The sequence below is a fragment of the Pithys albifrons genome, chromosome 4, assembly GCF_047495875.1.
Source record: "Pithys albifrons albifrons isolate INPA30051 chromosome 4, PitAlb_v1, whole genome shotgun sequence".
In the NCBI taxonomy this organism is placed as follows: Eukaryota; Metazoa; Chordata; class Aves; order Passeriformes; family Thamnophilidae; genus Pithys; species Pithys albifrons.
The window spans coordinates 27,010,415-27,032,107 of record NC_092461.1 but is presented as its reverse complement, the minus strand read 5'-3'; the positions used below and the strand labels follow the sequence as shown (position 1 = coordinate 27,032,107).

General features: G+C 36.3%; 1 protein-coding gene across 1 annotated transcript in view; it reads left to right on the top strand.

Moving 5' to 3' along the window:
• Positions 1-21,693, top strand: part of DNAH5 (dynein axonemal heavy chain 5) — a 117,369-nt gene that overhangs the window by 11,229 nt on the left and 84,447 nt on the right. Inside the window, exons 5-19 of the mRNA XM_071554231.1 lie at positions 515-672; positions 1,091-1,312; positions 1,854-1,991; positions 2,563-2,739; positions 3,575-3,688; positions 5,706-5,813; positions 6,522-6,644; positions 8,471-8,686; positions 11,402-11,509; positions 11,767-11,852; positions 12,588-12,909; positions 16,173-16,379; positions 17,966-18,137; positions 19,229-19,374; positions 21,459-21,621. Of these exons, the coding sequence (XP_071410332.1) occupies positions 515-672; positions 1,091-1,312; positions 1,854-1,991; positions 2,563-2,739; positions 3,575-3,688; positions 5,706-5,813; positions 6,522-6,644; positions 8,471-8,686; positions 11,402-11,509; positions 11,767-11,852; positions 12,588-12,909; positions 16,173-16,379; positions 17,966-18,137; positions 19,229-19,374; positions 21,459-21,621 (2,460 nt within the window). The remainder of the gene's footprint in view (positions 1-514; positions 673-1,090; positions 1,313-1,853; positions 1,992-2,562; positions 2,740-3,574; positions 3,689-5,705; positions 5,814-6,521; positions 6,645-8,470; positions 8,687-11,401; positions 11,510-11,766; positions 11,853-12,587; positions 12,910-16,172; positions 16,380-17,965; positions 18,138-19,228; positions 19,375-21,458; positions 21,622-21,693) is intronic.

Sequence of the window (21,693 nt, the reverse complement as noted above, 5' to 3'; positions counted from 1 at the left end):
ATGAAGGGTACCTACAAGATATTTTGTGTAGCCTCTCTTTCCTTGTTTCCATGAACATTCTATTTCTATTTTTTTTTCTATGTTAGGAAACATGTTGTTAAGGAAAGGCAGTTGATAATAGCTCCTTTAAGATAAACTACATTACTACATATTCTGATTTTTCTTGAATTTTTCTTTTTCAAGCAATGGAGCATTATCTGCAGCTGCCTCATAGAGCCATATAAGAGGATCTTGAGCTGGAACCTTTCCTTGGAAGTAATAGAAAACAAGTAAATTAATAAAAATGAAAGGCTTTTGATGTACAAATGTAAAACCCAGATGAAATAGTTCTTACTGTGCCCTGAAGAGTCTGAATGCTGCATGCTGTCCATGGATAGTTCCATGAGGTGCCTCCAAGGGACTGGGACCCAGAGATCCACAAATAATGAATGAACTGTTTGTGCAGAAAGCTTTTCTTTGATTAAATAATCAATGGGTTTTAAGCTTTTCTTTTTTTTTTTTTTTCAATCTATAGAGCACTTTGACCTTCCAGGAACAGAAATGAACTCTCATTTGGTGAAGAAGAAGAAAGTATTTGTGACAGAAGGAAAAGAAGTTGCTTTAACTGGTGTATGTGTTTTCTTCATTAGATCTGGTCTTTCTAAACCCATCACAACTGAGAATATCTATCAGGTAAGAGTAGGTGACTGATGGTCTCTGTACATAATCTTGTGTAAAATTCATTTTCACTGTGGAGTACTTGCTCTCAGCACATAAATTGACAGCTGTTGACATGGTGGAATGAGCAAAAGGGCACAGATTAAATGAAACAGGACAATAAAGGACTGGAATGAAAAAACTGACATTTTCTTGTGGCAGTAACTTGAAGTGTATCATTGAGATGAAGAAATGATGCCAAGAAAGAAAATTTAAGACAATCCATAATAGCAGGGTAATTAGTCAAGTCCTAAATAATAAGATGATAAATTTCAATAATTTCTCACTAAACCATTAGAAAAACATATTAAAATTATTTTACTTTTGAGACCATACATGTAAATTATATCTAAACAAGTATGTACTGGTGAAAGACTCCGTGTTTCTTTTACAGGAAGTAACTTTTAATATGATGAATATAGATCGAGACGGCTTATTAAAAAGTGTTGAGCATTTGATATCAGAAATCTTCATTCCAGCCTTACAGACTATGGACCGCGGTTGGATTGAACTTGGTGAACCTGAACAAGCTTCCAGTATTAAGCACGACTTCCTTCATGCCCTGGAAGCATTTGTTAGTGTGCTATCAGGAACTCAGCAAAGTCTGTTGGAAAAGGTAGTATGTTCATGTGACAAATGGAAACTGATATAGCTGTAGGACATCTTTGGCTCTGCAGCTTTTGAATTAACTGCTGTTGTAGATTACTCATAAAAATTAGTTTTTAAACTGGAGAAAAATTTAACACTTTCATTTGTTGTCATCAGAAACTGGTTATACTCTGATCTGTGACTTTAACAGTTCTGCAAGTGCTTCTGTCCTTGTTTGTTCTGGAGCCAGTTCTTTAGAGCTATTAACTGCTTGACCCTTCAATGGCTGTGGTCACTTTTAAACAGAGAATGATTCATATATGACAAACTGTTGCTTTACCTGTCGATTTCTACTCAGCTTTTTTGAAGGAAAGGTAATGACAGCACAGCTTCCAGGTGGGTGAATTCTCCAGGTTCTGAAGTCCAATTCTGACTCATACCAATTTCATTTAGACTGAACTGGGAACAGGAAGTGGGAAACACCAAGCAGAGAAAGCACTTATGTTTTAAAGTTCCAGGACTATTTCTCATGAGCATTTCTTTTTTTTTTTTTTTAACTTGTGCTTTAGGTCAATCTGAAGAAATGTGAAACATATAACCTGAGAACTCTAAGAGGACCTTCAGATTACTTGATGGTTGCCAACAACATAGATGCTCTTGAAAAAATAGAAGTCTGCATGAAAGGATGGACCAAACAAATTGAGCAGGTGATACACTGGGCAAATGTGAAATATGGCAATATCTGCATATCGGTAGATGGGTTTAATCCTGTTGGTCTTATAGCTTCCTTTTTACAAATTTGGATGTGATCCACCTCTTTATTTTAAAGTACTGTTGGTATGTTTCATATCCTTTTACGTCTCAATGAGAATATTATTGAGAACTTTTCCATCTTCTAGTAAAAACATGTCTTTGGAAGATTAGGCTGTCTTTGGTAATCACACTACTGTTGAAGTGAATGTAATGATGTTAATGGACTTAATGAAAGAAAAAAGAACACAATAATTGAGTGAACACTATTCTCAGTGGTCACAACTGTACTTTGAAATGTGCTTTGCAAGTTATTTGCAGAAAACATTGTCTGTAACAGCGCTCTTGGAATGTAAGGAGCAGTATCTCCTCTTCAACTTGGAAATAAAAGGGTCAAGCAAAATTAAGTCTTTTATGTGAGGTGGTGGCAGTTAGGTAATACTGGGCATTAAATATAGAATTAATCCTTGCTCTCCATGCAGATAAAAAATATTAACATCACTCACTAACATTACTGTATGGTAAAAGGTTCTTGCAGAAAATGACCAGGTGAGAAAGGAAGCTGATGACCTTGGACCACGAGCAGAGCTTGATTATTGGAAAAAGAAATTGTCAAAATTCAACTACCTTATGGAGCAGCTGAAGAGCCCAGATGTGAAGGCAGTGCTTGGAGTACTCACTGCTGCCAAGTCCAAACTGCTGAAGGTTTGACAGATGCAAAGACTAAAAATGCTCTTTATACCCTAGTTTATTTGGTGATGCATGTAACAGTGCTGGTGGGGAAAACATTTAAGCATCTTTGGCTTTTGTTTTCTTTGTCTTTATCTACTCAAGCTGAGAAATAGAGAAAGTTTAAATCTAGTTTATTTTATGGGAGAAGAATGGGATTCCCCTTTGTCTAAAGGCCAATAATATACTAAACCCACAACAGAAATAAATGAAAGAAAATTACACCCTCCCCCTAAACCATCCCTATTTTTTAAACCTCTTTTTGATGTTGTTACAGTGCTTGTGGGATTGTGGCCCTGAGACTTGCTCAGTTGGTTAGGGCAGGTGTTAATAACACCAAGGCTGTGGGTTCAATCCCTGTATGGGCCATTCACTTAAGAGTTTGACTCAATGGACAGTTCTAACTCAGAATATTCTGTGAAATAACTACTTTCATTGATACAACAAAGTTAAAGATTCATCACAAACAGAAAAATAAGTAAATAAAGCAAAAACTCTTGGATCATCAAAAAGAGATGTGAAACAAATACATAGTGATATATTTGTCATTCATATATTTTACAGCAGCTTGACTGGACACTACTACTGACAACTTGTTGAGCTGAGTGGTCTAAACTAAGTATATGTTCACAGTCAAGTTACTGCCAGAAAACAAGGACCTTTTCCTCATTTTGAGTGAACAAGTATGACTCTGAAGCAATAGATCTGTGCTTTCAAATATGTTTAAAAGCTAATGACACAACTGAGTGATCTCAAAACATTTTTTCTGAAATGTGTGGTTTTATTTTTTTTTCCAATTTTCTATTCTTAGAAATGGCGAGCATTGGATATTCGTATCACAGATGCAGCAAATGAAGCTAAAGATAATGTGAAGTATCTATATTATCTGGAAAAATATTACAACCCATTATACGACAGAGATCCTGTAAGTAGAACTTTAAATTCTTAAGATAAATGTTTTGAGACAACCAACATGAATGTATGATGTAGTATCAGCTAGGAAATAACACAAAGAACATTTTACCCTGAGATTAGCTCAGTTGGTTAAAACTTGGTTGTAATAATGCCAAGGTCATGGGTTCAATCCCCTATGTGGGCCATTGACTTAAGTAGTTGGACTCTGATCCTTGTGGGTCCCTTCCAACACAGAATAGTCTGACTCTGTGGCATATGCATCTCCAGTTTCAGATTTTGTGCTGTTATAATGAAAGTGGCTTAATGGGAATTTCTGGTTTTAAAATAAAGTACTTGTTACTTTCATACTGTAGTATCTGTAAAGCTTTGGTCTGATGATGAGTCTGGATTCTGTGCTATGGGAGAAGGCAAAATTTTTACTATAAAGGAACAAACCTACAAAAAACTTGGACTGCTTTGTGGTCCCAGTGTGAGTTTTTACCAAGGAGGAAGTGGTGCCTGCTTCAGAGATGTTTAGTTTTGAGATGGTGTAGCACTTAGAGTGAAAGCCATGTAGTCATGGAATATAAACCCTTTAATTTATTCATATTTACCTGTAAAAGTTTGAGAACCTGTTTCTCAGTAGAGTAAAACTGTCATTCCTTGGGGAATTCAGACAGGAGGAAGAGCTGTCTGTATAACCTTTGTCTGGCCCATTCATGGGCTGAAGGCAGGACTGCTAGACTTTTGACATGGTCCTTTTCTTCAAAGTATTTAGTAAAAAGCAGTTCTCTTGTACACAAGATTCATTGAAAACCACAAAGGGTAGGGAGAATTAAAATGAGTATGGTGGGTTAACCTTGGCTATGCACCATGCACCCTCTCAATCCTCTTCTTCAATAGGATGGGATAAGAATACAGTATGAAAAATCATGGATTTTTCAAAGGTAGGGCCATGCCTTACCTAATATAATCATGGGCATAACAGACTCTAGTTGGGGAAAAGTGCCTTTATTGACTGTGAAAATGTATTTGGATGGTGACAAAATCGGGAATTAAAACCACATCTCTATGTCACTAGGAATCTTCCCTTCATTCTGCTTCTCTCTTTCTCCTCCCTCCAAGTAGTGAAGGGGGATGGGGGTCTGTAGTCAGCCTGTAACAGCTTCTCTTTGCTGCTTGTATTCCTGTAAAAGTCTTCCTTGCTATGATGTGGGTCCTTCCCCTGGGCTATACGGGAACACCTGCCCTCCCGGGGTCTGTCCCAGACCGCAGGGCTATCCCTGTCGGGCTCCGTCCTTCCCTCCTCCTCCCACTCTGCCCTCGGGGCTTGCAGGACTGTTTCTCCCCCGGTTGCCCTCGCTCAGCCCTGGCTGCCGGGCAGCGTTTTGCCCTGCCTTGCCCAGGCTTTCCCCGGAGCTCTTGCCCGCCAGCCCGCTCGTGGCTGAGGGGACTCAGCCATGCCCTGCGCTGGGGCCGCTGGAGCCTCTGGGACCGGCTGGATCTGCCTCCATACAGGAGCTGCCTCAGCTGCCAAAACCAGGGCTCCTACACCCAAAAGAGTCACACAATCACCTCTTTCCAGACACCTATTGTATATTATTTATTATTATTGTATATAATTTATTATTTATTGTCAGTGCTATAGCAAAGCTGTTCTTCATTGTTTCTTTATTCACATAGGCGCCATGAGGCTTAAGTGCAATTTCTGGGCTCTCTTTATGTGCAAGCTTACATCAGGTTTAGCACCTGAGCATACAAACATACTTTCTTGTGGAAAAGGAGCTCCTTCAAAGAGGTCTTTACTTCTATCAAATTTCACTTGCTGAGTGGAATTCTTCAAGCCAAGTCTCTAGTGAAAAAATTGAATTGTAGAGCTTGGGGAGTAAAGTAGGACAGGCAGCTCTGCAGGAGGGGCCCAGGGAGACAGAGGGAGAGACATTATGAAGACCATGTTCATAATGCTCCTACAATAATTAATTAGGTGTTGAGGTAATGTATGGTAGCAGAGGTACTGAGTAGAGTTCAGACTGTGTGTTTCTTTCCAGGTGTCCATGGTGGGTGCTATTCCAGGACTAATAAATGCAATTAAAATGATTCAGAGTATTTCTCAGTATTACAACACATCTGAAAAGATCTCCTCACTGTTTGTGAAGGTCAGTGCTCAGTGTGAAAGGAAATCTTCACAGGCTGTTTTCTGAGATGTTTTTGGAGTGAGAGAGAAAACACAAAGGGACCAAGCAACTGAAGAGGCAGCACTGCAGTCAATTTAATGCTGCTATTTGAATGTATAGATACTTGGAAATAGTGGTAAACGGCTTCAAATTTAGGACTTATCTTACTGCCTATAATTTGGAGTTGTAAGTTTTCGGACTTAAATCTTACCCCTAATGTGAATAGACTGATTTTTGTTGTGAGTTTTTCCTGTTATGAACATTTTTTTGTAGAACCAATTATGTAAATTCATACTGTCCTTAAACTTCCATATGTTTGCATTAAGAAGGAAATGGAGTTGGGAAGGTAGTCTATTATTTAATATTTATATTTTCATGGGCTCTTGATTTTACCTTGGCTTTCAGAAGAGACGCAGTCTTATGACTTCATAGCCCTTGATGCCATTTCAAGGTTGGTCCAATGTATTTAGGTTTAGTATGAGCATAGATAATCCACAACATTTTGGTGGTATCACATTCTGGAGACTAGATTTTGCAAGGAGGACTGTCTGTGTGGCTGGTATGTGATATTGCTATTCTTCAGGTGTTAGGCTGGTGGAGTCAGAAGAATGTGGTGACACTGAGAGAATGGCAAAATCTGCTTTATCTTGAAATGGTTTATTATTTTCATAAAGTTAATACTGCTTTTAGGTGACCAATCAGATGATTACAGCTTGTAAGTCTTACATTGCAAACAATGATACGGCCACCATCTGGAATCAACCGCAGGAGAGAGTTATGGAAAAGCTACAAGCAGCTATTAGACTTAAACAGGTAGGTGGGAAGAGTGTATGAAAAACAGAATATAAGAATATAATATATTTAGGAAGGTGCGAATAGGAAACCTTTATTTTATATTAGGAAGCAATATTATAGTGAAGGAAAATGAGGCGACTGTAAAACATTCTTTGTAACTGGAATGTTTATATTAGGCCTGAAAAGGAATTTAGTCCAATATCTGTTGATACTCTGGAAACAGAGCTTTGATGCTTAATCTAGTTTAACTATGCCTCTTATAAGAGAATTACTTGGATTTTCATGCCTATGTTTGTCTAGAAAGTTTCTTCTAGCATGATGTGGAGGGATGTGCAATAGAAATTAAACCAGAGGGAGTAATTGAGCTGAATATGTTCCAAAGATGTTTGAAAAAGTCTACATTTAGAAAGGGCAGTTTTGTGAACTGAGGAGAATTCAGCCGTTCAGTTTTTGTAGACTTGTTAGGAAGATAGTCTTTATTTTCTTGAATGCACTTATGTGACCATTTTGGAATTTTATTTTTACTTTTTCCCTTGAAAGCACAGTATTTTAGGACATGTCAGCTTGAAGTGTTCTCAGCAGGTATCTAGTTCAACCTTCTGCTTAAAGCAAAAGCAGGGGCAGCTTGACACAAACATGGTTGCCCAGTCACTTATCCAGTCCTGTCTTGAAGTCCTTCAAGGACAGAGATACCGCATAGTCTGTCTGAACAACCTTTCACTGTTTGACTCTCCTTAGGGTGAAAAATTCTCTCCTTATATCCAGTCAGATGATTCAATTTATGCCCTTTGCATCATGGCTTCTGTTACCGTGAAGAAGAGCCTAACTCTGTCTCTTTGATGACCTCCCTGTACATATCAGGAGCTTCATAGTAGGCTTCCTCCAGTATTAATTTTTGATTCCTTAAGTTATGCTTGGGAGACTAGAACATTATCCTAACAGTTTCTGAAGGAACAAATGTTTCATAGTTCTAGCACAAGTTAGTGTAAATTTGTGACATCTTACCATCAGCAATGAGTACTACATTTATGTATTTCTCTAAAGATATATCAAATTATTTGGTTGCTGCAAAAAAATATGTTGAAAGATTAGGTTTTTGAGTCTTATCTGTTCCAGGAGCTTTCAGAAAAAAAAATAGATTAAAACTTAAAATTCAAATCAGTGAAAACTTAGGAAAACCTGGACCCTTTGTGTTGATATCTCCAAGCAAGATTATTTGTACATAAATGTGATAAAAATAATGAACATTATATTATAAAGAAAGCTACTATTAAAAGAAACTTTTGAGAAAATCTGTTAACTATGTAATCTGACTTTGGGAAGAATATAATTTAAATATGTTTGGAGTAAGGTTTGTGCCCAGTTAAGAAAGCAGAATAAAAACTGGAAAATGCTGTGGAGCAGCCTTCTAATTTCAGAAGGGGTTCTGTTCTCAAAAGTGATTTTTGAACCATCATTACTCAATAAAACTACTCAGTGCCGTGATCATTTTCAGTCTCTGGAAACTGAAATCTATGTTGTCAGCTTGGTTATTCAGTTAACATATCAAATCCTGCTATAAAAAAGAGAGAACGTAATTTCATGGCAGCTAAGGATGCGTACAAATACATATTTGTGTTGTTCATTCATTTAATGAAATGTGTGATCCTTTAGTGCTATTGCTGGGTTAGTTTTCAGAGGCAAATTCTGTTACTGTCTTTATAGTGCTCATGATTGTTTGTTGATGAATCTTCTACTTGCTATCAAGTTAGGATAATACCTGACTGTGTAAATATTTTTTCTCACTAAAGACAATGCCTTTTGTTATATGCTTGAAATTCTTTTTTAAAATTATTTGTTTTAAGGAGTATCAAAATTGCTTTTACAAGATAAAAGAGAATTTGGAACAAAATCCTGCTGGAAGACAGTTTGATTTTAGTGAGATGTATATATTTGGAAAATTTGAAGCATTTCATCGTCGCCTGGTAAAGATAATAGATGTTTTCAATACTGTGAAGACCTACTCTGTTCTAAAGGAATCTAAGATAGAAGGATTGGAAGGAATGATCACAAAATATGAGGTACACAGTAGATTTTGAGTATTGTGTCAGTCTAACTTGAACCTTAAATAAATAATTATGAAAACGAGAAGTTGTTATCAAGAGAAAAATTAACTCTTAAATTGTACTAAAATTACAGGGTAATAGCAATTTAAGTATGTGATTTCTGGGGAAGTGAACAGACAAGGTTAAAAAGTGCAAGTCAATATGTGAAAGAGGTATGCTAAAATTAAAGTTGTTTGACAAAAGCAATAAGGTGGGGGGACTTTGTAACAGGAGTAGCTGGGGTCATGATTTTGTGCTATGATCAGGAGTAAGAGTGAGAAGTCCAGCATTTCTGTCTCTGCAAATGTTGGGCTATCTGTGAGAGTGTACTGTGACTGGAATTGCAGTCTGTCTTCATTTTTTGCCCATTATTCCAGGCGTAGCTGATCAGTGCCTGCCACTGAGGCTCCATTGCCATATGGGTTCGTGCTGCAGTCAGATTGTCATTGCAGCTCAGGGTTAAACAAGCCACATTTCTATGCTGCATAAGTAAAAACAAATATAAATTTGATTTCTTGATAGAAGTAACTAAAAGAGAACCAAAGCAAACAACCCCCCCCCAAAAAAAAAAAAAAAAATCTTGGACTCAGATTTATTTTGTTTCATTAAAAAAATAGTGAGTTCGATTCCAGAAAAACAGATAAAGTTTACTTAAAACCTGTATTCTAACAATCATCAGCTTTCTTTTTTAGGAAGGAAGAACAATTTAGTTCACAAATGGCTAACTTTAGTCTAAGAGAGGAAGAAAAAGGATTTCACTGGTTTGCTTTGTGAAGCTCTTCAAGTTTAGACTTCTTTCTTTTGTAACAGCAAAATCTCTCTGCTTGTTAGCATTACTATGCAGTATTTTGATCCTTTTTTTTTAGTAGAAGTTATCCCTGAACAACAAGAAGCTATTCTAAGAATATCAATATGCTAAATCATGTTCTTTTCTTTCCTTCTTTCTGCCATTCTACCAAGTAGACTCTTCCCTACTTTTATTGAACCTGAGTCAGCTTACTTTATCATAGATCTTTAGTAGTGCAGTATCATAATTATAGCAGTTGTAAATATTAAATCAAAAGTATTCAATGTGTGGACTTTATAGATTGCTTTTAGAGATCACATATGGACCATGGCTGTACAGGCAAATGTGATGTTCTAGTCTGATTTACCCTGTCCTTTGTCTTTTCATTATGGTCATGAGTCAATCACTTTGCTTTAGTTAAAGAACTATAGGGCAAAACTGGAGTATCCTATGGTCCTTCTTGATTTGATTTACTCCCTCTTGCAGTCTGGGCTTTGGATTCCTTGAATACATCCATCACAGTAGCCAGCTTTCTGCTTTGTTCTCTTCTGTAGTATTCTGAGAGTCAACCAGGGCACAGCTGGAAGGACAGTTTGGTCCAAAAGTTTTCCACATGGGCAGGACAGGTGTGGACTGCTCTAAATTATACTTCCAAGAACTGCTCTCTAGAGCTGTGCCACCAGGCTTCTCAACAACCTGAGTTGCTGAGAGTTTTCAGATCATGCATTAAAGGTACTATTTTGGTAGGCTGGAACACAGGAATCTCGTTTATTTTAGGCATTTGTGTTTGAAAAGCTGCCTGTGACCATTAGCCCAGACTGTGCTGCAGTCTGCAAACTCTGTGCAGATGCACCTCATTATCCATTGCAGCACCCAAGTCCTAAAGTAAGAACTTTGTGTGAGACTCAGCTACTCTGAAGTCAATTTTGTTTGCTGAGGATAAGAGGAAATTATATATGCTTAGACAAAAAATGCTATGTGGAAGGTTCTGGATAGCATATATTAACGGCAGAAAAGTGACTGTATTTTAACAGTGACAAAAATTGATGTACTGAAGTGTTTGACACAGACCATAACTTATGTGACTTGAAAATTTTTTACAATAGGAAGTTACTAATTTGCAGTTCTTTATGCTTTACCACTTAGTCTGTATCTAGGATTTGCCATTTGTTAGAGGAAAAGATGGAATTTTTATTTACAGCAATGAGATGAAACTTAAGTTCAGTTGACTTATGATAAAATGGTGAAAGCCTGCTGTGCTGAGGATATGCTGAGCTTTGTGGTTGTACTGTGGTAAACTACAAGGCTGTTGAACAGTAGTTAATCATTAGAAATCCTTTAACTTTGTGTGCAGCTCAAGGGAGATGCTGATTAAGATGTACTTTCATTTCAGTGGACAGCAGCTGTATAAGAGAAGCCAGGAATACTAAGTCCTGGGCTGGTGATGTGCTACATCTTACTATGACTTTTGAATAGTCTGGTTATCTATTAAATCAGTTGTTTTCAAGACACAAAAAATAATAATGTGAAAATATTTTTCTGTGTTGAACTTTCTTAACTTTTACATAGAAATCAACATTGCATGAGAGAATGTTTAATAGGTAACAAATGTCTTTGATGAAAAGCAAAAGTCTAAATTTTCTGTCAGTTCTAACTGACTTAAAACAGAAGTCAATTTTTATTTATATTATTTAATATAAATAAAATTCATGACCATTACATCAACTTGTTTCCTGCAAATATGTCATTTAAGTGGTTAGCCTCTATTGCTCAGCAAATGCTGGGAGTTAATAGCAAAGGTAAAATGTGAGTGTGCACAGCCTGTTGTGCTAAATATTTTGGTAGGTCTGTTTGATAAGAAGATTTTTTTTGTGATAATTTTCTCTTTCTGTGAAACTGTTTAGAGCATTGTTGACAACATGAAGAGTAAGCATTACAATTTCTTGGATCAGCGGAAGACTGATTTTGACCAAGACTATGAAGAGTTTTGCAGAGAGATAAATGATCTTCATGTAGGTTTTATGATTCAAATAAGAATTTAATTTATTGATGAATCCTTATGAAAACAAAATTATCTCCATGTGAGTTGCCACCAAAGAAATTATGCAGATCTCAAAAGGAAAAATTAATAATTGTTGAGATTGGTTTCACATAAACAAATTAGCTTTTCTAATATATTGAGTGATAAATCCTCTCAAATAATACCTGACATTTTTGAGGTGTGCATGTTTTGGAATTCTCTGATGAAGAATTATTTGCTCTTCTTCAGGATCAATTAAGGATTTTCATGGACATCACCTTTGAAAGTATTTTGAGCACCAAAAGGGCACTGAATGTGTTGCAGAAATTTGAAAGGTACAGTGGATTGCTAAAACTGACAGGCAATGGAAATAAGGCATTGAGGGCTGTGGGAAGTGGGGGGAGCAGAGTAGGAGGCATCTCCATAAATGCAAGCAAAACCAACTCAACCTCTTCTCACTCAACTGTTCAGCTCTGTTGAGAGTTGTCTTCCCAGTAGTTTAAATGAATAACAGCCATAATTTTTGTATCAGAAAATTCAGAGTGTAAATGGACTCTTCATCTTTCAGAATTATCATAAGTACAGGAATACTTTGCCTGTTATCTTATTTGCCTTAGCTTTTTGCTTGAACAGTGACATTAATTTGTTACCACTGTGCAGTTAGGAGAGAGGAAAATGGTTCTATTAGGAAACAGTGACTTTTGTCTTGATAAATTAACATTGATGCAAAGCAGCCTCACTCTTTATTCTGTCAGTTTTCTTATTATAATCTGTTTAATGGAATAGACTGCTAGTGGTGAATTGGTTACAGTTTGCTGCACATAATTTCAGCCCAGTGTTTGAAAACAGTGACAAAACAGAAAATATGTAGACTTACTAGGAATCTTTTGTCATCTGGTCTAAATCCTGGTTGCTTGAAATCAGGTTGTGACAGCTGAAAACAGTGCTGCTCAAGTAGTTTTCTAAAGCATGCAAGGGAATATAGAATGACTGTTTTTCAAACAATACATTAGAAGAATTTTAGAATGGTTGAAGGAATTTTTTCCCATGATTATTATTTTTCTAAGCAGATTACAAATCCCAAATCTTGGCATTGATGAAAACTATCAGATAATATTTCAAAACTATGGCCATGAAATAGAAACCGTCTGTAAGATCTACACCAGGCACAAGCAGGACCCTCCACTGGCTCGTAATATGCCTCCAATAGCTGGTAAGATCTTGTGGGCACGCCACCTATTCCGTAGGATCCAAGAGCCTATGGAGACTTTCCAAAGGTACCCTGCAGTTCTGCAAACACCAGATGGCAAGCACATAATCCACAACTACAACAAAGTAGCCAAAGTTCTTATGAAGTTTGAGGTGATCTACCACAGGGAATGGCTTCAGCAGGTAAGCCATCTGATTCTGATTGGGGTATTTCTTAAAAAAAAAAAGGTAATGATTTTTGTTGTTGGTAAATTAATAACATCTAACTTTACAGACGAGATTGGATTCCCATTGTGTCAGGCCTCGGTGAAGTGCTGGGTTACAGCAGTGTGAAGGAATCTCTGGTGAATAGCAGTAGTCAGGTCTGCTAAACTGTAGACTTAGGATAACTCTTAAGTGAGGGATGGAATAAGAAAAGGTACTTTATAAGAAATTGTTCCTGTTAAGAAACAGGTTCTGTAGCACCTGTAGGTGAATTTAGGAACAACTGAAAGACCTTCATTATAACTAAGAAGTTAGAAAGAAAAATATTTATTATGGAAAGATATAATGAACTTTCAGTGGTAGGCCTAGCTGCCCCTCTGTCTCTGCCATGTTCTTCTTACTCTGGTATAAGATCGTTGTGTGTGGGGAAAGGAGTTTTATCAACTGGTTGGCTTAAGGTGAAAGCCAACACAGAGTCTTCTGGTCTGGGCCATAGAGATTTGGTTTTTTGAGCATTTATCCATGGGTAGACTCTGTGGATGTATGTATAAAAACACCCAGTCTCAGCAGATAATAGAGTAGGCTGTGTACAAGTGTGCTTTGAGCCTGTTGTGGGTTAGCCATGGTAGGTAGCCAAGCACCACACAACTGCTAGTTCATTTCCCCCTGCACATCCCCAGTGAGACAGGGAAGAGGAAAGGAAAAGCAAAAGCAAGAAAACTTGTGGGTCAAGATTAGTTGTTTAGTTAATGAAGGAAAAATGAAGGAAGAGAGAAAGAAAAGAAAGAAAGCATGGCAGAGGCAATTGCTCATCACCTTCCATGTGTCAGCCAATGTCCAACCAGTTCCAGAGCAGACAATACTAACCCCTTCAACCTCTCCCTTTCCCTTTTTATTGCTGAGCATGACGTTATATGACGTGGAATATCTCTTAGCCTATTTTGTGACATCCTTTTGTTATTTCATGACACCTGCCTGATTTTGCCCCCTCACAGCTTCCTGCACACTTAGTTCCTTGCCCTCCACCCCCGATCTAGTCACTGCAGAGGACACAGTGAGAACAAAAGAAGGCCTGGATGTTGTGCAGCAGTGTTAAACTACATTAGTGTGTTATCACTACCAGATTTTCTGACACGTACCATGTCCTGATGGAGCAGTCAAGCACATCTTTTACAAGATAACTATAGCATCCAAAGCATCTCCCCTTCACTGCTGATGCCTTTCTTTACAAGCTCTGAGTGATCTGTGCTCTGATCCTGCTCTGTGCTAAAAGCAACTGTCTGTTTTTTCCTATAGCAGAATCAAATTACACTTGGCAGCCATATAAACTTACTAAACCTGCCCCAACATTATACTCATTAGGTGGAAACAAAGGTGGAACATAATATTCAATTTTGAAAGGTACACGTGTCTTGAAATGTATGAAAAGTATATCCACTTTATCATCAATGTATTTGTCTATCAGGTATGGCAAAAAATGTACTATGGATCAGTAGTCTCGTGTCTTGAGGAGAGTGTAGATGGTTGTGGACGTGAGTGTGACCGAACACAAGGTGGAGCTCCTGCTCTACTCCTGAGCAAAAGAAAACGAGGGTGGTTGCCAAGTGTCCTCTGGGGAAAGCAAATGCAACAGAAATAGGGTGGTATTGTTTTATACAGTATAAATAGTTAAGCTTAGTGGCACTTTCTGAGATTTCCAAGACTTTTATCCTCGCCTTTGCCTGTTTGTTATTGGATGGTTACTACCTTGTTTATTGAGGTGGGTTTTTTGTTTTGTTTTGGTTTTTTTTTTCTTAATAGCATAAGATTTAAGGCCATTATTTTTATGCTATAGCACGTCACTCAACTTCAACATATTAAAATAATAAAATACTTGCAAGTGTGAAAGTTACTGTAGTTCTTCAGCAGCATAAAATTTGTGTGTTCAGCCTACTGCTTATTTCCATTACCAATTTCTGTTACATTAATGATGAAAATTGCATGAGGAAAAAACCATAAATGGGAGAGGAAGAGCTGACAGTGGGAATTATGACTCTGAAGTCCAAAGAAGAGTGCAGTAAGATTTGCTGTTGAATTTTGCAGAAAAAAGATGAGCTTCTATTTAAGGGAGTTGTTTTTTTTTTTTTTTTTTTTTTTTAAGATTAGTGAGTAGAGCATGAAAACTTCCCTGACAAAATATGATATGATTGCTTGAAAATTGCTGTGTAAAAATGTTCTGGTAATACATTATACAGCTGAAACAAGCAGTATACTCAACTCTATTTTAGACATTGAAAGGCAATGCGAATTTTCTGTGTGTTCCATAAAAAAAGAAAAAAGTACACTGAAAGACATCAATGATTTTGAAATTATTGTCTAAAACTAAGCTTCATCTCAATGTAACGTGATACAAGAAGTTTGAGGAGTGAATAAAAAACAATAAAATTATGTGAGCAAAAGGACAACTGGAAAATAGAATAGCAGCAAAGTGTTTAATTTAGGAAAGACTTCCCTGCCTAAGGAAGGACTTCTTCCTGCTATCAGCCAAATTTTCCATTTGTGATGGTCTTATGAATGCTCTCCCTTCTAATCATATAGAGAACAAATGGTATTCTAATATTTAAATAAGGCAGTTAAACCAATTCCATGATTAGGCTTTCCTTTTAAGAATTAAAAAAATCAAAAAACCAAACCCCCCCCCACAACAAACCACCCTATAATAAACATTAATTTTAATATTTAAAAAGATTTAGCCAGAGGTTGGATATAATTAGGAGTACCATTAAAATTGGAGCACACTATATCTGTTAGGTATTGGAAAAGAGGTGAAAGGAGAAATGGGGATAAGTTTATTCAAAAGATACATGAAGAAGTTATCCAAAAGTACTTCAGTTCATCAAGGAGGTTGAGTGCAGCCTTATTGCAGAATTTGTATTAAGTTCTAAGGACATGAGAGTTCAGATTTAAGATGGTTAAAGCAAGAAAGTCTATGGCTTTGATTTGATTTTGGACTATGGAATGCAGCTTATGGTATCCCTGAACAAATAGAAGACTATCTGTCAGATAAAAAGAAGTTCAATTTTTGTGCATTTGGGTACATACAGATTGTGTTAATAAGTTTTCATTGTGGATTCATACTGTATCAATCTTTATTGTCAGCAATCTTGATTTTAGCATCTGCCAAAGTGATATTTATGTCCATACCAAAGTATTTTGTTGTAGCGATTTGTCTGATCAGGAATTATGACTTTTGTTTCCTGCAGATTGAATTAACTAAAAGAGGACTTCAGGCAACACTTTTGATAAAAGCTCCAGAAACAGGAGAATTATTTGTGAATTTTGACCCTCAAATATTAATTTTAATCAGAGAAACAGATTGCATGGCTCACATGTGCCTTGAAGTCCCAACATTTGCAAGTGTTATTCAACATCAGAGAGATTGGTATAAGAAGATTGTCAACAATTTGCATGTGGGTTTTAGTTATTTTTATGTATGTTTAATGGACATTAAGATGTCTAGGCTCTATACACATGGAAGAGGAAAAATGAAGATCAACTATTATGCACTAAGATAATATTGGCAAATCTAGTTTTTTTTATTTGTATGACTGTCTTGAGGCACTTTAAAAAAGAATTTCTGGGCTTTATATTTTCTATGAAGTCATTTCTCAAATGCATGGGTTTAGGGAAGCTCTGCAGAGTTTGGGAGAGAGATGAGGATGGAGAAGAAAGAAGGCTTACAAGATGCCTCATACTCTTGCCTGCTTTCTAAATGAGAAGAAATTTCTCTTTCATCCAATAATGAAGTCAATATTGGGCAGACTTTGTTTTGAGAGGATAGCTGGGAGAGAGGAACAGGTGGTATGACTTTAAAAAGTGTAAAGCATCTGGCAAGTAGCAGCTTTGTTCAGGCACCAGTGTTTTACACAGATGTCTGTGGAATAGCTTAAAAAAGAGAAGCCAAAACTTCCCTTTCTCTCATCTTTTAAATCCTTTGATTCATTTTGTCTGCTTATGAACAGAAGGTTGTTGATGACTCAAGATGGAGATTCAAAGATAGGTGCCCAGGAAAATTGCTTTAAAGGACTTCTTGATTCTAAAATGGAAAAAAAAAATTAAGTCATAAAGTTATTGCAAAACATGTGAAACTAGATCAACAGGTTAAAGATGCATTAGAGAGCAAATACTGTATTAAAGTTCTGGTAAGGCTGATCTTATTAGAACTGCTGCAAAGTTCACTGAGGGGGATTTTTTTCCTTGAGCTTTTTGTCTTCTGTAACACCCATTTAGAGAAATTCTATCCCATGGTTTAAGCCCAGGAGGCAGCCAAGCATCACACTGGTGCTTCCTTACTCCCCTCAGTGGGATGGGAGAGAGAATCTGAAGGTTCAAAGAGAAAACATTTGAGTTGAGATAAAGAGAATTTAATTGGGAAGGCAAAAGCTGCATACATGAGGAAAGCAAAATAAGGAATTAATTTACTCCTTCCCATTGATAGACTGGTGTTCAGCCATCTCTGGGAAAAAAAGGACCACAGCTCTGAATGTCCCCCTTCATCCTTCTTCCCCCAGTTGTTTTTTTTTTTTAAGCATGAAGCCACAGCTATGAGATATCCCTTTAGTCAGTTGGAGTCAGCTGTCCTGACTGTATTTTTTCCCAGCTTTGTGTGTCCTTAGTCACTGACAGGGTAGTGTGAGAAGCAGAAAATGCCTCAGTGCTGTAGGAACATTGTTTAGCAATAGCCAAACATCGATGTTTTACCTACACTGTTTTGGTCACAAATCTAAAACATGGCATTGTGTGAGCCACTAAGAAAGAAATTAGCTCTATCTCAACCAAAATCAGTGTGATCAGCCTATGAAGATTGAGTTCCATGTGAAGTAGTACTTGCATTAATGTAAAGACCAACAAATGGTAAACTTCTGCCAAAACCAATGAAAACATTTCCCAAACAATTATCCTTTCTTAAGGATTTCAGTAATGTACATCCATGTGTATATGAAGAGATTCAAATTAGTGTATATTACCTAATATTTTCATTCTCTGTTTATTTCAGCTGATGCTAGCAGAATACAAAAGAATTAAATTGAAAATACAGCACCCTATTGAACAACTGCTGGTTCCTCGATTAGCAAGTGTAGATGATGCTATCCAGCCAGGTCTAGTGTTGCTGACCTGGACTTCCTTGAATATTGAGAAATACATTAAAACAGTATTTTACAAACTTGGTAGGTAATTTTTAACCTGTCTTGTACTTCATGAAACCTCTGTTCAATAACATCGCCTTGTTTTTGCCTCACATGTTTGTCAAATTTTTACCAGCATGGGTGGGATGGCAGTTAGGGTTATACCAAGCATAAAGGAGTGTGTAAAATGTCCTGTGTATTCAGAATACCAAGAACTATAGCTACTTTTTCAAAGAGCTCCTAAGTTTCAGACATTTCCTAGTCTTGCCTTTTTGTTTCTGTGATATACGAAACAACTTGTCACAGAATAGCACTTCAACTAGGCTGGCACTGTCATTGCTCAACAGCATTTCATATTCTTTTTTTTTCCTAACATTAGTCTCTTGAATGCATGCACATCTTGGACAGCAGCTTTAGGAAACAGGTGAGCTTGTAGACTTTTTGAGAGATTGTCACATTTCACTGAGATCTGTATTTTTTTCTGAAGATACCAAATTACTTTTGCTTCAGCTTAATTACTACATCAAACAGATTTTGGTTTTTTGAAATTACATAAATAGTTAGAGGAGGAATTTTCTTTAGTTGAAATGGCAAATTAAAATACATTTTGGATGCTAACCTGGCATTATGTTCAATTTAATTTTGAATAATACAAGTAGTTTGAGTCTGGAACAGGCACCTTGCTGCTATTTCAATTTCAGCATTTAGAGCAGATTGCTATTAAACTGTGAAAATTCTAGTGATTGCTTTCTGTTAACTATTATTTGGCTTCTAACATTTGAAGCACACAGATTTTATTTGCCAAAATTTTTGGTTGCTGGTAGGTTCTCCAAGGGGTAAGTCATTCAAGCTGTAGGAAAAGGCAAAATATTCTTGGCCCTCAATTAAATGTCAATTTCTTGTATTTGAAATCTGTATACTTTAAGTTAATATTATATATATATATAAATACATTTAAAGTTACATAATAAATAATTATACAATTGGTTATATTTATATAATATTGTAGTTATCTTCTAACATACAGGTAGCATATACTAGGCAAGCATATGTTAGACAAGAACATAATTATGATTTCTGTGGTGTAGAATTTATATACAATATAGTATTCAATCTTCTTTTTGCTTCAAAAGCTGGGTTGGAGTTACTGCTTGATCGAGTGAATGACTTGGTTGAGTTTCGTATTGATACCGTCCTTCAAGAAATGAATGGAGTGCCACTCTGTAAGCTGCCAGAAGATGAACCACTGAGCTGTGAGGAATTTCTGCAAAAGACTAAGGTTATTAGATAACAGTTTCATAAAGAAGAGTTTGATGATTTTGAATTCAGATACTGTTCTTTTTCTGTGAGACAAAAAATTTTGAACAGAGAATTAATGAAGCATGCATGGGATACCCATGGAAATCTCTGCTTGCTTGGCTGGGACCTTAAAAAGGAATAAAATTACCAAATACAAAGAGGTTTGAGCTGAGATTTTTTTTCCTGAGCTTATTAATGTCATGCCAACTACTTTATGATATTTCTTTTATGTTTTGATATCACTCAAATGTTTTACTTTTGTGATAGTCATTGTTCCTTGTTACTGCCTCTAAATAAGGGAATTCCCCATCTGATGCCTGAGGAGAATAAATACTGTGGAAATGACTGTGTGCTGAGTATCTCTGTTATTCTCAGCTATCCTGAGTTGGTAATGGCATGTGTAAAATATATGCAGCAGTACCTGAGTGAAGGTGTCCTGGAAAGAGCCCCTTCCTTCACTCCATCAAAATACTTTTATGTTGAAAAAAATTAACTGTAAGCATGTAAATTGTTAGTTAGAAAGCTGATTAAAGTCATAATAAAATTAAATGTCAGAATTATCTTATGAGGCAATAGTGAGATATTCTGGCGTTTTAGGTTATAATGTCTAATGTTTGTTCTCCTGAAATAAACTTTGCTTTGAAAAAAAGAGTATAGAAAATCATGTAGAAAATCTTGAAGCACTACATACTACAAATGAAAGTTTTGCTTTTCTTAATGTATTTAACTCTTTGGTCTTTTCTCTTTTGACCCTTGTAACAGCTCACCTTGTTGTTAATTTCAAAGTAAAATTTAAAATAATATTATGTGGAAATGAATGCTTGGTTGTAAGTCTCACATCCATAGTTGTTTTTGTTGATCCTGCTGCTTCCTTCCTGACTGGGCAGCTACTAAAATGTAAATTCACTAAAGTAAAATATGTGAGAGTGAGTACAAAAACTGCTCTGCTCTTTGTGATAACTTGCAAGCTTGAACTGCTACATGGCAGTTACAACACCACAACAGTCAATTGATTTGAGTTAGCAGAGTAAGTGCTATACAAACCCCAGTTATGGGTGCAATGAAAATAGTAACAGGGTTTTAAAGCTTATTGTGGTTTTTAATTAGAAGGGACTAGAAAGAAGCTCTATCACCTAACAGGTGTCTTTCAGTTTCTAAAGAAACTGCTGCAACAAAAGTAGTTATCCAGTGGAAAAATCCCAGAGAACTTTTACTGGTGGCTGTGATATTAAATCAGATCTGCCTTCTCTCCCAACTAGACAGAATCATTAGAGATGTCAAAAATTGTGTCATAAAAATTGGAAATGACTGAAACTTGCCAATGTCTTAATTTTTCCAATTACTGGCTTTTAATTAAACTGAGGTATCCAGGTTTGATTAAGCTGAAAGAAATACAAGATAAAAAGAAGAAAAAGTTAAAACTCCATTACAGTTAAAAATTCTAGTTCGATTAAGCATATGTGATGAATTTTACCGTAAGTATTAAAAAAAGAAAGATGCACAATACTGTAACAGATTTTTGGATTTTATTAAATCTCATTCTTTGATTCCTTCTCTCTCCAGTCAATAATTTTCTTGTTTATTCTAATATTATATACAGTTTTATAGATTTTTTTTCTCCTGTCTAGCTGTAAATGGGAACTATGATTGGCTAATACTCATTATGGCACAGCCAGTTAATGTAAAATAGCAGTGATTAAAAAAAATGTTAAATATTCCATGTCTACATTGGAAAGTTAAGAAAGTTAAGAGACACTTGGTTTTTGGATCCTTTTAGTGGAATTAGGCTTTATAAATGTTGATCCATATTAACTATGGATGAATCATCTGATTTAGGAAACAAGCCAAAGCAATTTCAAAAGACATTTATGATGTCTTGTTTGACACAACCAAGAATCCAACGCTAAATAGTTTGCAACAAACCAATTTAAAAATAATGTCTATTGATCTTGTTTTTCACAAAGCTTGGGCCGTGGCATTTGTGTAAATAAAGGCTGCTATGACTGTGAAATTGGCATGAGAACTGTGAAGATAAGAACTATCTTTGTTTTGGTTTGATAACAGGAGCTCTGTACAAAAGGTTCTCAGACTTTACATTTAAAAAGCTCACTGGTGGAAGCCGCTGCTAATGATCTGATTAACATGTTACTTGACACCGAGGTAGAGGTCAGTAAAGAGGATGACAAGTCAGTTGTACCCAGTGGTGAAAGAAGTGTCAAAAATACAGGTAAGAAGATTGTATTGAAGCTGGATGCTTTTGTTTCTTTTTCATGCTGATAGTATGGGAAGGGGGATATTG